Source organism: Aythya fuligula, chromosome Z (genome assembly GCF_009819795.1).
Source record: "Aythya fuligula isolate bAytFul2 chromosome Z, bAytFul2.pri, whole genome shotgun sequence".
Taxonomy (NCBI): Eukaryota; Metazoa; Chordata; class Aves; order Anseriformes; family Anatidae; genus Aythya; species Aythya fuligula.
In genome coordinates, this window is record NC_045593.1 from 26,499,796 (window position 1) to 26,515,968 (window position 16,173).

At 39.4% G+C, this 16,173-nt stretch overlaps 1 protein-coding gene across 2 annotated transcripts in view; it reads left to right on the top strand.

Moving 5' to 3' along the window:
* CERT1 (ceramide transporter 1) overlaps positions 1–16,173 on the top strand; it is an 80,385-nt gene that overhangs the window by 10,784 nt on the left and 53,428 nt on the right. For both annotated transcript variants that reach the window (XM_032205429.1, XM_032205428.1), the window contains exon 3: positions 14,389–14,505. In XM_032205429.1, the coding sequence (XP_032061320.1) occupies positions 14,389–14,505 (117 nt within the window). The remainder of the gene's footprint in view (positions 1–14,388; positions 14,506–16,173) is intronic.

Sequence of the window (16,173 nt, forward strand, 5' to 3'; positions counted from 1 at the left end):
GTTTATGAAAGTGCAACTGATTCTTGGCAATCAAAAAGCCAAGAATACTTGGGCGTTGTGGGTAAAAAAAAATATAGAAGGCTTCTTCTGTAGTATGTATTGAGGGAATTAAGTCAGAAGTGGAAAAATAAGCATCCAATTCAGTTTAAATGAAGCTGTTTATATTATGATGAAGAATTCCATAATGAACGGGGGGGAGGTCTCTAATGTGTAGTAAATAGCCAAATATTTTAGGATTGCCCAACGTTGCTGAGTAATTCTTCTTTAGTACTTAAATGTAATCATGTTACCACACACTTGAAACTGGGGCTGTAATCCAACAGTACTTCTGTCAACTTTTTATTGTCAATTAGAATATTGTTTCTCCCCTTGAGTTTTTCTTTATTAAGAGAATTAAATTTTAAGTGTTCATGATTTGACATCTAATTCAGGATCATAATTCTTGCCCATGGGTTATATCTGAGCATTTGGTATTATTGCTACAGTTTTATTATTCAGAATTTTTTCCTTATTGTTTCTAATCCATACTCTTGCTCAATATGAATCTTTGTCTTAATGAGATTGATTTATAGTTAATTTAGTTAGTGGATACAGTTGGTTCATGTGTCGCCTCCCCTCCAGGGGCTTAGGGTTGCTCAACTGTCCTGCTACGCAACCTGTTCTTGATTATCTGTCTTGTGACAGCCATTAATAGCATTTTTAACATCTCTGCTGAGGATTTGTGCAATCCTCATTTTCTGATACACATTCCAGGAATGCCAAGTAAAAGGGTCAGAATACTCACTTAGTCTACCAATGTGCTGCTGCACAGTGTTTTGCTGCCTCTTAAAGTTGCTAACTCGTTACCTTTTGGCCTCTGTTCATACAACAAAATAATTCTTCACGGATGACTTAGTGTTGGTTCTGCTTCTTCAAGTTCATCTTTCTGCCTCCTTTTTAGACAAACTTCAGTAACTGCTTTCACTGTTACTTACAAATTCTAATCAATGTGGTTTAGATCACATCTGTCAGGCTTCAGCCACTCCTTAGTCTGTTTGGAATGTTTTTCCACTCAGTTAAGTCCATCATTCCCCAGTTACAAGGAGTGGTTGAACAGAATTTGCCACCCCAAGTCTCAAAGCACTTAGGAACCCAGATTGTTTTGTGACTTGTCTAATGTATACTTAAGGCTTTATTTTGAGTTGCAGGAGAAAAATTGATTAAAAATGAAATGCATGTACATATGTGGATATGTACTTTAATTCCTTGATACACGTACACAATTGCATTAAAGATAACTGAGATGGAAGAGTTTAGGCTGACAAATCAGGTCAGTTTTAAACTTCAGAACAAAACTTCTTAGGCTGACATTCATTAGCAATGTGCTCTATGCTTGTAATTCTTACACATTGTTAATTATCACTATACATTAGTTATTACATACTAACCATTATCATTATGTATTCAGAGTAGTCAGTTTTTAATAATTATATCCTAGATTACCTGTAAGTATGCAGTAACATGAAGCCAACGACATGTAACTAGTCTGACATCTCTGCTCTTAAAGGTGTTTGAGGTATTTTCCAACCTAAATGATTGTATGATTCTTAATGGTCCTCGTGGCTGAGACCAAGATGACCCCATGGGAGAGTTCCTTGATAACGAGGAGAGGGACTGGGGTGGGATGTGACAGGGTGGTCAGGCTCTGAATTGAAGTAGGCATCTTCAGCCACCTCCTAGTTTGGGATCTCTTAATAAAATCATTTGCTTTCTGGATGATTCCTGTTCCTGGGGTTGCAGTGTGTTACCTTCCCATGCTGCAGAAGGTGACTCCCTGTTGCTCATCAGTTCTGGTGTTCACCCCACGCCCCCGTGTAGCTGCTGATACTTAGAGCAAAAGCAGTCTTCCCAGTTCTGGAGGATGCACTTTCTCACTGACAGTAATTGACCATTAATGAGTTGTGTATGGTTCATGCAGCCACTGCTTTTAGTCTGTGCTCCTGTTTTCAAAGCCTTTGTTATCTTGTGTTTAAACTGTACAGTCCTAATAAGAGACACCTGGTACCAAGCCCTAGCTCACAGAATGAGTTTGCATGAGTTGTTGATAAGCCTAGCAGATCAGGACTGGGGCCTTGCATAACACCTGTGGCCTATTGCAAATAATGGTAATAGTGCATTTATAGAAAAGTATATATGGTTGTATTGAATTGTATTTCATTTCTTATGCTTGGATTCAAAATAAGCTAATCTTAAAGTCTGCATAGTGTGCTGCTTTCATGGGTATGGCAGGCCTCTGCATAAGCTGCAACCCCCCCCAGCCTTCGTAGGGTGGGAACACTCCATTCCCATCACCAGGAATCTGAGTCCAAGATACTGTACACGGCATCTCTGGCACAACAGTACTGCTGCAAGCAGGGCTTTTCTGTTAAGGTAGAGCATTCTGTGTGGGTGTTGCCTCGTGGTTTTCTTGTGAAATCCGTACAGGACTTTTGCTGCTGCCAGTGTATGCACTGCTTTAGGCTCATACATTGCACACTGTAATATATAATATGAGGTAACAAAAAGATAATTGATACAAAAGCAGGGATTTAAGGGTGCAGCAGTGTGTGGCTCCTTTTCCTATATTTGATTGTCCCATTGGAAAAAAAGCAGTATGCATAGTTTCTGTATTATTTGATTGTTAATATAAAGTGGCCTCGTTTCCTGCTTGAGTAATAATTCCTTAGCTTCTTGCTGTATATGAGATTCCTAATGAGTTTAACTCGGTGATTTCAAATTATTTCTAAGTTGAGATTTTTTTTCAGGTAATAGATGTTTTTCCATGGCTGATACACGATGTCTGTGGATATTGCAAACATTTTATTCCTAATAGGTACAGTAGAAGCATCACTCGCTGCATCCCATCTGCAGGGGACTAGGTTCTCTGGTCTAATTCCTATTACAAGTCATTGTTTTTTTCCATAGGCAGTTGGGAATAGCACACATCAGTCATGGTTGCATATAAACCAACACAGCAGGACTTGATGCTACATAATAATTGCATGTTCTTAACAGGAAAATAACTGGATAAAGTACTAACCAATTGGGTGCTGCAAGACTATAGGATAGCTGTTCCATACAAGCTACTAAAAATTACTTTTAATACGATTATCTATTTTATCTGAACACTTATGCTGGCTGTGCAGAAAACCAGATTAACCAGGTTCTTTCTTGAGAACTCTAGGCTTGAAATTCAAAATGCAGTTTAACTACTAAAGTAACACGTATATGATATACTTGTTCCAGACTTGAAAAGGTGATTTTCAGATGAGAGGGCTTCTTTGCAATGGATTAAACCAAGCTGACATTCCAGTTTTTATAGCGTGCTAACAAGCAAATACTAAATCACATTTAGTATTCTTCTGCTTTCATGGGTGCAGCAGGACTCTGCTTTGGAAAGGCAAAATAATTATTTTAAAAAGTGTTTATTACATATTTGAAAGGCAGTTATCCTAACCTAAGATCTTAAATGCAGTATTTGGGAAGTAGCAAAGAATGTAAAAACATTTAATAGGCTGCTATATTTTTAAACCTGTTTCCTTGCTAAGATTTTTTTTCTGTGTGCAAATGTGCCACTATGAGAAAGCTCTGTCTGCCAAAACAGTAAAGAATGTCGTAGGCTGCAAAACATGGGACAGCTAATAGTTTGTTCATTAGTACATTTAAAAGATAAAATGTCTCACTTCTGTCTTCTGATATTGTGTAAAAATACCACTAATTTAACTAAAAAGTGGGTTCTTTTTGTTTAAGAAAAACAGAATGTCTTGTCTTTACTTACTAGTTTTTTTTTGTTTTTTTTTTTTTTTTTTCTGTGAAGCTTTGCCTGGATTTTGGAATTCAGAAAATGAAACTAGCATTTTGTATTGTATTGTGAATTTTGCCTGTCCCTAATTCAGTGGCTTTCGGGGATCTACATGGATTTCAGTTTAGGAAAATAGTTTCGCAATGAAGTGAATTGGTACTTGCCATAGCTCTTGGGTTTTAAGTACAGTTTGAATAAAATGTATGATGAACAGTGACTTCTAACACTTTCTTTAAGTTAATTCCATCTTGAGAATTGCATCTAGGTTATCTAATTATTTTTTTTCAAATCTTGTAAAATTAAAGTAATGACTTTAGTAATTTTAATGTTTTTTATTACTAAGCCAAATACCTTCAAAAATAACTCCTGAATACAAAAGGATTCTGGTACAACTTTATTATTTTTGGGGGGTATTGGGGGTCTGTGGCAGTGTTTGATAGTGGTAAGGGTGTATTGGGCTTCTGTGACAAGGTTTTGGCTCTGGAAGTGTTGCAGGGTGGCCTCTGTGAGCAGAGCCCAGCAGCTGCCCTATGTCAGATCAGAGCCAGCTCCAAAAGGGACCTGCTGCTGGCCAGAGCCGAGCCAGGGAGCAACGCTGGTTGGACCCTTGGGAGGGGGACCATGGGGGACCCGTGCTGGAGCAGTTTGCTCCTGGGGGATGGATGGACCCTGTGGGACGGAGCCGTGTGGGAGCAGTGCTTGAAGAGCTGCTGCCTGTGGGCAGCCCCCGCAGGATCAGTTTGGGAAGGACGGCATCCCGTGGGAGGGACCCACGGGGAGCAGGGGCAGAGAGGGACCATGAAGGAGCAGTGGAGACAAAGCCCTGACCACAACCCCCATTCTCCGTTCTCCTCTGTGGCAGGGGGAGGAAGAGGTAGAAGATGATGGATGGGGGAAGGTGTTTGTAGTTTGCTTTGAGTTCTCTCTGCTCTAGTCTGTTAGCAAAAGGCAATAAACTACATGAATCTCCCTATGCTGAGTATGTTTTGCTTGTGACAATAATTGGTGAGTGATTTCCCTGTCCTTATCTCAGTCCTGTGAGCCTTTTTTCATCATATTTCCTCCGTATTTCCTCCCCCCTCTTCTTCTGAGGAGGGCAAGTGAGAGAGCAGTGTGGTAGTTTATCTATCTATCAGCATGAAACCACCACATGGGGGTTGCAGGGTCCTCTGTGAGGAGGGGCTGTGGGCTGCCCTGTGCTGGCCACAGCTGCTTCCAGCTGCCCCCAACAGACTCTGTCAGTCAGAGACACTGATGTTGCAGGGAAAGCGTGTTAAGGAATGGGCAAAAAAGCTGTGCAGCAGTATATGAGAGGTATGAGAAAACTGAAACAACCCTGTCAAAACACATCAGAGAATGAGGAGGTCCTCCATGCACCAGGGCAGAGATACCCATGTAATCTGTGGAGGAGACCATGGTGCAGCATGCATTTCCTTACAGCCCATGTGGAGGGTGATGGGGGAGCAGATATCCACACTGCAGCCTAGGGAGGACCCCATGCTGCTGTAGGTGGATTTACCATGAAGGAAGGCAGACCTGCAGGGGACGGGTGTGAGGAATCACAGAATCATTAAGGTTGGAGAAGACCTCCAAGATCATCTGGTCTAGCCATCCCCCTATCACCAATATCACCCACTAAAGGATGTGATGGCAGAGCCATGCTGTTGTGGGCTGACCGCAACCCCCATACCCCATCCCCTGCTCTTCTGGGTGGGTGAAGAGGAAATAGAAGAGTCAGTAATGTAGGAGTAAAGCTGAACCTGAGAAAGGATAGTGCAGGGGAAGGTATTTGCAGTTACGTCAGTTTCTTACAATCCAACTCTATTTTTAATTGGCACTACTTGTTCTATCTAATTGTCTCTCTTTTAATTCTTAATTTATATTCAAATATATAAACTTATTTTCACTGAGTTGAGCCTGTTTTGCCCTTGATGGTGGTTGGTAAGTTGTCTCCCTGTCTTCTGTCCTGACCCGCAAACTTTTCATCTTATTTTCTATGCCTGTCCTGTTAAGGGTGGGGAGAACAGCCAGGTGGGGTCTGGCAGCCAGCCGAGGTCAACCCACCATGATAATCTAGGAAGTCATTATAGACGTGGCTTGTGACTAATTTGAAAGAACGGGAAGGGACAAGGTTTGTTCGTAAGCAGAGGCAGGGCTTTTGCTGCACGTAGCTGAACTTTAGGTAAGGAAGAGGTGTCTAAAGAAAAATATAGTGATGATGCTAGTTAAGAGAAAATAATGTCAAGACAGAGTAACAACCAGAAGACCATTTGGACTAACATTGTTCAGGCTGTGTTCTGGAAACTGAGTGGTGATTCCAGGGTGAAATACATTAAGTTGACAAAAATAATTCTCATTAGTATTTATCAGAACAAGACAGGTCACGTGTTTAGACCTCTGTTGTCAAGTAAAATTCTTACCAAGCATAGGATTCATTAGTGAAACAAATATTGATTCAAATGAGATTTTTTGGTTGATGATTAAGTGCTACTCATTATTTATAACTTTAAAAATGTACATCTGTTAGTTCATCTCACTATCTTCTGTTCAGTATTTCTTCACAAGTTATTGTTTTCAATCACTTTAAATGTTGTGGGAATGGGATATAATTCCTCTGCAGTTTGAATCTATCATGGAATGAAATGCTTTAGAAAAAGTATTTTAAGATGTACGCTTCTTGAAACTTGGCTAAGGTTTTTCACTTTATTTTTTAGCTCAATAATCACAGCCTTTGTAAATTCCAAATGCTGATTTTCACATGGGAGCTGAAATATATTTTTCATGTGTACTTCTAAAATTAAGAATTTACGCTGTGTGATTGAAGGAATTAAAGTAACCTTTTACTTTTAGTTTTTTGATAGTACTTCAACACAAGCACCTTTAGAAACTGTTCAGATAACTTTTTTCCTTCCCGGCATCAGATACGTTCTCATACTCATTTGTTCCAACTGTCGAAATACTCATCTTGATTTTAGTCTCACCTCTGAAACTGCAGTGTGTTATTTTTATGTGCTGCCTACTATTGTGCCTACAGCCACTGAAAATGGTGGAGTAATGAAGTCTTCATTTGATTTTGCTACCTGTTGATTTTACGTAGCTTTCACCAGCATCCTCTCTTTCTATTGCATCAGATAAGCTACTTCTTAAGGACCTCAGAGTCATATTTCTGTAGTTCATCATATAAGATACTAGGCCTTCTCTCTTTAACATGAAGTGGTAGTTTTGTCCACCACTTCATAACTTATCAACTATGTGTGTGTCCCTTTGTTTATTTCTCCACCTCCTGTTGTGAGAAGCATCCCTTGCCTATGTGCAAAGTCATCCTTTTAAAGTTTGTTTTAAAAAGTAACATCAGGTCTTGGATGAAGCTTAATGTATTCTGACACTGCTTCTACCCCTCTATCCTTTCTTGTCCTACAGATACTGTCTGGGGATGATATCTAGATGGAAGCTAGAGAGAGGATAGAGGGGGTTCTGGCATTTGAATGAACACATGCAGGCCTGGAACGTATTAAATGACCTATGAGAACACATGCAGACACGTAGATTTTACGTGGTAGCTGCTCTGACATCTTTCCTCTGGCTGAAGTAGGAGCTTGTTCCAGTACTATGGAACTGGAGTATTTCAGGAGGTTGCAGAATGAGGCAGAAAGAAGAATTTCTCCTGAATTCCGTGGGAATGAAGAAAAAATAATAAACTGGTGGATAAATGGTACCTTGCATTTTAGGAAAGGAACACTGTTGACATATGAAAAGAGTGTATATTCAGCCCTGTTGAACTGACAGACATCAGTGTGATAGCCTGGCTTGCATGTTGTTTTCTAGGGCATGATTGCTCGTGTCTGCTTTTATTAGAAAACTTAGGTTGCAATTGGTTGAGACTACTGCTGTTAAAGGGTTTTTCAGGCTTGTGAGTGTGAAGATGCTTGCAGATACAGCATCAGGGTTTCAAAGTGGTATTTTCATGCTTTCTCATCAGAGGAAGGCAATATGCACTAACTCAACTCACTTCGTAAATAGAATAAAAGTGATCTTACGGAGGTTTGCCTCCATACAGAGCTGAGGCACCAAAAAAGCAACCCTCTGAGCATGGCTGAGAGTGTTTGAATCAATGGAACATAAGCCAAACATTTCAAATTCTATTTATATAGGCAGAAGAATCTTATACTAGGTGAGTTTTCCTTATATGAGACTTATGTTTTTAGAAGCTGAGAATTAATGTTTTAATAGCTTTAGTCTGTTTCGAGGCACATAAATTATAGCTATTTAAAAAAGCAAACAACTTCCATTACAAAAACCAAAAGTTTTCTTTGCTTTCTCAATTTTCAATTAACCTTTTAATTTTTTTTTACTGCCACCTTCCTACATGGAAAATGAATAAGAAGCTCTGTTAACTTGCTTTAAACTATACTAAGAGAAGAGGTGAAAACAGTTTTCATGTTTTAGCTCAAACCTATCACTAAGGTCTTTGGTAATGATTAAAAACTAAATGATATTGGAACCATTCAGCCCACGCAAGTTTTCTCCATGAAAAGAATTTCATAAAACATAATTAAGTAAAATTAAATATATTTTTACTTAAGTAAAACAAAAGGCATTGCTTTAGAAAAATACATTTTCTGAAGCCAGGATTACTCACAATTTTGCAACAGTTTTATTAGAGAGACTACAACAGGTAGTATTTAATATCTGCTTCCATTGTAAAATTATTCTTGGATAGATACGGTTCTTCTGTGAGGTCATATGGCTGTGATAACGCAGTCCACAGAAAAGTAACATGTTCTAGCAGAATGAATGTGAATATTGTCATTACGAGGTTTTCTGGAATATGGCTTGAAACTAGAATTTACAGATTCAAGAATATAGTGAAGTATCAATAATTATATACAGCAGCAGAACAGGTTTGCACATTTAATTGTGGACAAAATCAATGTGCAGCTACACTATACTTTTTTTTTCTTGGTCTTGTGTGGAAAAAATGACTTACTGCCATCACAAAAACAATAAACTGTGTCCAACTTCAGTAATTATTTTTTTTACTGCTGAATTAGGTAAGCACTGCATTTATCTTTACTAGGTTTGTATACTTTATTTTGGAGTATAACTGCTGTATTGCAAGCTGCAGTTTTCTCCATAGCAGTATATGGCATGGCTTTATTAACAGCTGAGCAGCAGTGGCACTCAGGTAACACTGCCTCACACTTACATCACGCTGATGCTGGTGTTGTTACTGTTTGAGAGACCTAGAGGGTGGTGATTCTCACTGGAGGCCTGTATTTTGTCTAATGTTCTAGTTCCCTGTTCAGTATTTCTTAATACAAAAAAATACTTTGGAATCTTAAGCCAAATCACTTCAGGTAGGTTTTATATCCGCAGTGTGAATAACTATACAAGTGCAGTTGATAGCTGTGATGTGCAGACTTGAGCTGGATCTATTAGAACTGCCTCGAGCTTCCTCCTGCAGAGACAATACAATGTAGAGTATTGAGAGGCTAGACTAGCAAGCAAAATTTCCTTCATTCAGGTATTCTGTGCCCCACCAGTGTGTTCTTGAGGGTTATGAAGTATATAAAAGCACTTAAACCTCTCTGTGTGTTTTGCCTGAAGGACTTAAACCGCTATTTTTCAAGCAAATGCTGCTCCAATATTTGTTTCATGAATACCTCAAACGAGAGCTGTAGCAGGAAGAATCCTGTAGCAGTGCAGTCAGCTATGACTCATGAGACCTGAGCTGGCTTCAGACTTCCTCAGTAACTGTAGCCAAGTAAATGTTTCTTCATGTAAATTGACCATGCCTGTTCAGAATTTAAGAGTTGATACCAGTTGTTTTAACCCAGAAGGAGTGTGGGGATACTTGAATTCTTTTACTTGCCTTTATTTTGGTAGATTTTTCTGCAGATGCCTCAGAAGAAAGCTTAGGAGGCATACAGAAAGGACATTTGTGGATGCTGGAGGCCTATTTCTTGTAGAGTATTCTTGCATGAAATTGATTCAGGTATTTTTCTTTGAAATGCTGGCTCTCGAACAAGCCCTTGGCAAACACAGGCTTACTCTGCCTCAGTCTTGTAAAGGCTGCTAAACTCGCCTTTGAAAAACTCTCTAAATGTTTTTGGAATGCTCCTGCTCAGTGTCATGTTAGTCTGGGTTTTGTTCCCCACTGGTCTCTCAGTTTGTGTGTATGCTTCTTGAGGCTGCTGTTGGGGTACAAGATAGTAGGAGAGAGCATTAGAAGTTCTCCAACCTGCTTTAGTTCCTGAGGGTAGATGGTGACTCTTTGCTCTCTACTTCCTCATGTGACTAAAACATTCCTCTCTTCCTTGTTTTATCTTGATTGTGAAAAGGCAGCAGAACATACCTTGCCATCAGCATGGGTCCTCAGCTTGTTACACATGAAAATTATCCTGTTTTATCCCTCCAGTGTCTTGTCAGGTGGCTGTCTAAGAGCTATACCACTTTATAATCACTTCTGAGCATATGGAGGAAAGTGAATGCTAAGCTAGGAGCAGTGACCTTCAGAAAAAAAGATGTAGGTGAAATAAGGTGAGATCTACAGGAAGAAAGTGAAGGGGAGAAGAAAGGAAAAACTCAAGCTGTGAGGAAAGATTCAAACTAGTTGGGGGGGATGGATGATGATAGCAGGATGAAGGACAGACCTGACAAGTGGTGTATAATACTTCTTTGCTAGATGCAACTAGAGAAAAGAAAACCTTTATAGCAAGAAGGGGAAGCCAAGGAAGTTTGTCCAGAGCTCAGCAGCGAGGAGAATTTAACAGCACCAAAAAGCTATGCTTTCACGTTGCACAGTTATAAATAAAAATAAAATATGAACTCATTCTGGGTTGAGTAAGGGGTTAATGAACAACTTTTTCTGGGTTAAAGAAAGAGCAGGTCACTTGTGATTCAGGTGTTTTATTTGTTCTTGATAAAATGCATTTAGAGAACTTGAATTTGACATTAAGTGAATGCTAAAACAGGACTTAGTGGGTTCTTATGGTAGAGTCCATCTTTAAAAGAAAAGAAAAATGAAGAAAATAAGGAAGTTAATGCAAATGATTGTAGTTGCTGGGAAAAAAAAAAAAAGGATCCTCATCTGTATTGTAATTACATATTAATCAACTATATTTACTACAGAAATAGGTAGTTTGGTTTTGTCAAAAGTGAAACGTGTTATGCCTACAAGACTTCCTTTTGATGCAGTATTTGACATTTAGTAGAGGTTTCTTATCTTCAAGCAACTTGTCTGACAGGAGCACTGGTTTAGCTGGGTTTTATGTAACACAAAATTGCAGTGAGGTTAGTATAACCCTGTAGTAGTTTATAACTGATGACTAGCTTAGCTCCACCACTTTGTTCCTTCCCTTGTGCTCCTCAAAAGACTGTGAGGAGGAAATATGGTGAAAAAAGGCTTACAGGACTGAGATAAGGACAAGGACATAATTCGCCAATTATTGTCACAAGCAAAACAGCATAGGGAGATTCATGTAATTAATTGCCTTTTGCTAACGGACTAGAACAGGGAGAACTCAAAGCAAACTACAGACACCTTCCCCCATCCCTCATCTTCTACCTCTTCCTCTCCTTGCCCCAGAGAAGAATGGGGAATGGGGGCTGCGGTCAGTTCCTGATGCTTTGTCTCCACTGCTCCTTCACGGTCCCTTTCTGCCCCTGTGCCATGGGGTCCCTCCCATGGGATGCCGTCCTTCCCGAACTTATCCTGCGGGGGCTGCCCACAGGCAGCAGCTCCTCAAGCACTGCTCCCACACGGCTCCATCCCACAGGGTCCATCCATCCCCCAGGAGCAAACTGCTCCAGCACGGGTCCCCCACGGGTGGGGGCAGCTCCCCCCAGACCCCCTGCTCCTGCGTGGGCTCCTCTCCACGGGCTGCAGCTCCGGCCCGGGGCCTGCTCCTGCGGGGGCTCTCCATGGGCCGCAGCCTCCTCCAGGCCACATCCACCTGCTCCACCGGGGGCTCCTCCACCCATGGGGGGGCTGCAGCGTGGAGATCTGCTCCATGGGGGACCCATGGGCTGCAGGGGGACAGCCTGCTCCACCAGGGGCCTCTCCACAGGCCACAGGGGAACTGCTGCTGCCTGCCTGCAGCACCTCCTGCCCTCCTGCTGCACTCACCTGGGGGCTGCAGGGCTGCTGCTCACTCCTCTCTCCCAGCTGCTGTTGCACAGCAGGTTTTCTCCCTTTCTTCAATCTGCTCTCTCAGAGGCCCAAGTAGCATCGCTCTCTGGCCAGCAGCGGGTCCCTTGTCCCTTTTGGAGCGTCTGGAGCTTGCTCTGATCTGACATGGGGCAGCTGCTGGGCTCTTCTCATAGAGGCCACCCTGCAGCCTCCACTACCAAAACCTTGGTAAGCCCAATGTAAGCCCTGGATCTGATTTTCAGATGATCTAATATTCTAAGTATGAGTAATGCAGAAGTGGACATTTAGTGAATGGTCCAGAAAGGTGTTCAAAATTTTTAACTAAACTTCAAGTATAGCATTTCCCTTTCTTTTATCATTGAAAAGGCATAGTGTTTTTCAAATATTAAGTGTTGCTATGAAAAGAAAAAAGAAATGCATAAAGCCTGCCTTTGAAAAGGGCAAATAGGTAATGGTCTTAAATGACAGTAAAAGTTGTTTAGGTTAGAGACTGGAAGAAGCTTTCTGACAGCAAGGATGGTTGTGCATTGAAATAAGTTCTGCATGGAAATATGGGATCAGTTATACTGCAGGCTTTTAAGAATAGTTCTGATAAGGCTTTCTAACTGGATAGACCATGTAACAACTTTTAACTCTTCCCAGAGGACCTCAGATACAGATGAAGCAGGAGATTACTGTCATGGCAGGCACAACTTCTATAGCTAACTCTTGTTCTTTTGCTTTTGGGGAGATTTCTGCCAGAGCCTTCCATTGTTCGAAGTGCATATCCCCTACCACATGGCCAAAAGAAGGTCTAGCAGGGATGGTTGCAATCAGGGTTACAAGCCTTACACGTTGATATGACAAGTTTCATTTCAAGCAGATAAACATCTTTATCATATTTAGAAAAAAACACATGTAGCAAATCTAGTTTGAAAAAAGGGGCCTTGACTGGAAAACATGGTGTCTCTAATCCCTCTGTTCAGTGGTTCAGGTAGAAGAACAACACAATGTGCACAAGCAGTTTTGAATGTTGTTTGAAATAAGATGAAATAATTGAAATAGAAATAATATTAAGTAATAGCAGGTAGTTGATTCACTTGAATGTCAGTTTTGTCAGTTTCTGTTTTTTATGGGGAAGTTAAATTTTCTAGTTTGAACTTTGGTTCAGATGCTTGACCAAATACATGAAGCTATAAAAAAAAAAAAAAAGTGATTTCACATACATTGTTAAACTCTTCATAGCTCCTTATTTGCTTGCTGGCTTTCGTTCTATTTTTCATTAATAGATTTAAATAAGATTGTGTGTTACATGTAAGTAGCTTCTGACTTCCAGATCCTTTGAAAATAGTTCTTACTGATGCTATGGATTCTTGCATGGACCAACAGATAAGACATTATTTGGTTTTCTTTTGTGAAGTGTTTCATGAGTGATCCACAGTGCTTTAGTTGCCTGCAAGATGAATGTATTGTAGACCATGTCTTTAATCATTAAAGGACGGGGACTTATATAGCCTTATCTTTGGCATCAAGAGTCAGTATTTGTGGCCCTCAGGATCACATCACATGCCTTAACCCATGAGCCCATTGGTTTCCTATAATATTTGTACATTTAACTTCTCATTGTATATAGAAAAAGAATCAAGGAAGTACTCAGCTCTAACTGTTCCGCTTCTTTAAGAGTAATTTTCAATGAAGGGAACAGTAGTTGTTGGATGTTTGCTAGGGATCAACTTTAACAGTGTCAGGGCAAAAGGCAGGTGAGATTGTTCCCCTTTTCTTACCCACTCCGTTGTAATTTTAGTAAAAGCTTTTTAATATTTCAGGGATGTGAATTGAAAGTTAGAACTATTCAAGTAGTGATACGGGAAAGGATTGAATATTGCTCCCAATTATCTGATGTTCATGTCTTAGATGGTAAAAACAATTGGAGGTAGAGTGCAACAGCTTCCTCTTGTTGCCTCATCCATGTTTTACTGGAGTCTGTTTTTATGATTCTGACTTAGTGGCTTTTGCTGCATTTTGTTTTCCTTTATCTAAAATCAGTACTGATAGCAGTAACTTTAATTTGTCTTTCTTGCTCTGAAATTTAAAAAATAAAAATAATTATACTTGTGTACTTTCCTGTCTGTGTTCACTAAATGCTAAAAGATTTGTTTGGAAGTATGGAGTTATGGTCACTGTTTGTGATATTGTTTTGTTTAATTAGAATGCATTGAGCGGTTTGGCTTCTGGTTCAGAAGACTGACAGTTTTCATTATGAAAGAGTATGTTAATTAGTAGAGACAGCTACTTAAAATTGAATATAGAATTTAGGATGAATTCAAGGCTGTATAGATCAGTTTTAGTAATTACAATATTTGGATGTCAAAATATTCTGTGAGATATTGCTGATCATGTTACTAATTCTAGCTATTCTTTCACTTTTCTTTCACAGCCCCATGACTTTGATGAATGCAGATTTGATATTAGTGTAAACGATAGTGTTTGGTACCTCCGAGCTCAGGACCCAGACCACAGGCAACAGTGGGTAGATGCAATAGAACAACACAAGGTATGTTTTCTCCTTATTTCTTTTCTCTCTCATCAGATCTGGTGGCCCTTGTGGGAGTTGTAAGCTTCACTGAGTAGTCAGTAAAGTACTCAAGATACCTATGACAGACAAAAGTTGCAAGATGTAAGCAATGTGTTAATTATGTTCCAAATGAATTAATTTGCTTGTCCTGCATGGATAGAAGTTTAGAAGACTAGGAGCTAACAACTGTGAACTTTCTGGAACTCTCTATTTTGAAAAAGAAGAAAGTTCGCATCATATTTAGGATGGACAAAACTAATAAAAAGCCACTTTTCTCATTATCAAATTGTTTCTTATCTGTCCTAGACATTGAACTTGTTAGTGTTGCAGTCCATTCTCTTAGGTTATCATTCTGGTTTTAGGTTCATCTGTTTCATCATTTGGCAGCTTTTACTCAATCAGATTACTGGCTCTTGTTTCTGTCTTCTAAGGCTCTACTCTTCATTAGTATTTTTAGTTGTCCTGATCAAAGTGTCTTTTTCCAATGAACTCCGTTATTTTCTTTTACCTAAAGTGCTTGAAAGTCTGAGTTGTTTTTTTTTTTTTTTTTTTTTTTTTCAAAGCATATCGGATATAAAGTATCCACTGTTTTCAGATACAAGATAGACAAGTTTAATTACAGTATCCAGTGTAACCCAGATCCTGTATCTGGATTCTAAATATGTTGCAGGAATAAATATTAAAATAGATAACAAAGTAGGTATATACATTTTGTTACCTACATTTTACTTATTTTCACTTTGAGCTTCTCAAAGTACTATATGTAATTAGGAAGTATCACCTTTTCTTGGGGGTTCTTTATAATAACCTCTTAAAATTTAAGTGCTGTCTTTAGGTAAGTTGTCTAAAATCATGATTAGGATTCCAGTCCATTTGTAGCTTAGCATCGTGCCTTCATTTTGATAGATTTAGATAGCATACAAAATTAAGTTGCAAAATCAGGATTGCTTTCCATAATTTAGTGAAAAAATAGAAACCTAATCTGAGTACTTTTGAGATGAAAGTTTATGCTTGGAATACCTGAAAGATATGTCTCAAGAGGATGCACCAAACAAGTTGTTGGATTGCACATCTGTAGAGCTGGCATTTCAAAAACTTCTCTAAGGGCATGGGGGTCTTCACATAAGGGGTGGTGGGTACGTGGAAACCCTGGTTGCCTAATGTTGGACTGGAATGCAAACAAGGTTTGGTGAAAGATTCAGCAGGTGATTTGGCTCTTTTCAGTTTCATGTGTATTACTTTGTACTGTTTACAAGTTGTTTTCATTAAGTGGAGTGGCACCCAGCTCCTAAATTTAAAATCAAACCGTTTAATATACTAAAGCAATACATTATTTAAAATTATCATTGTAGTATGCGCATAAATACCCTTATCAATCCAAAACAAAGCAAGGAAAACACTAAAAGGTAATGCAGTTTTGTAACACTAGCTTGCACTCAGAACTCAGAAAATCATGTTACTATCATTTTTTCTAGTGCAATAATCTGTCTTTATAACACAGTGATAACTTTGCATGGTAGATGCCTAAGGTATGAAAGTGTATCTGTTTCTGCAAAATGGTCCTCCTAAAATATGTAATCTGAACACCAGAAGCCTTGGAAAAGTCCTGTATGCACATAAATAGGTGTTTGGTTTAATGAAATAAAC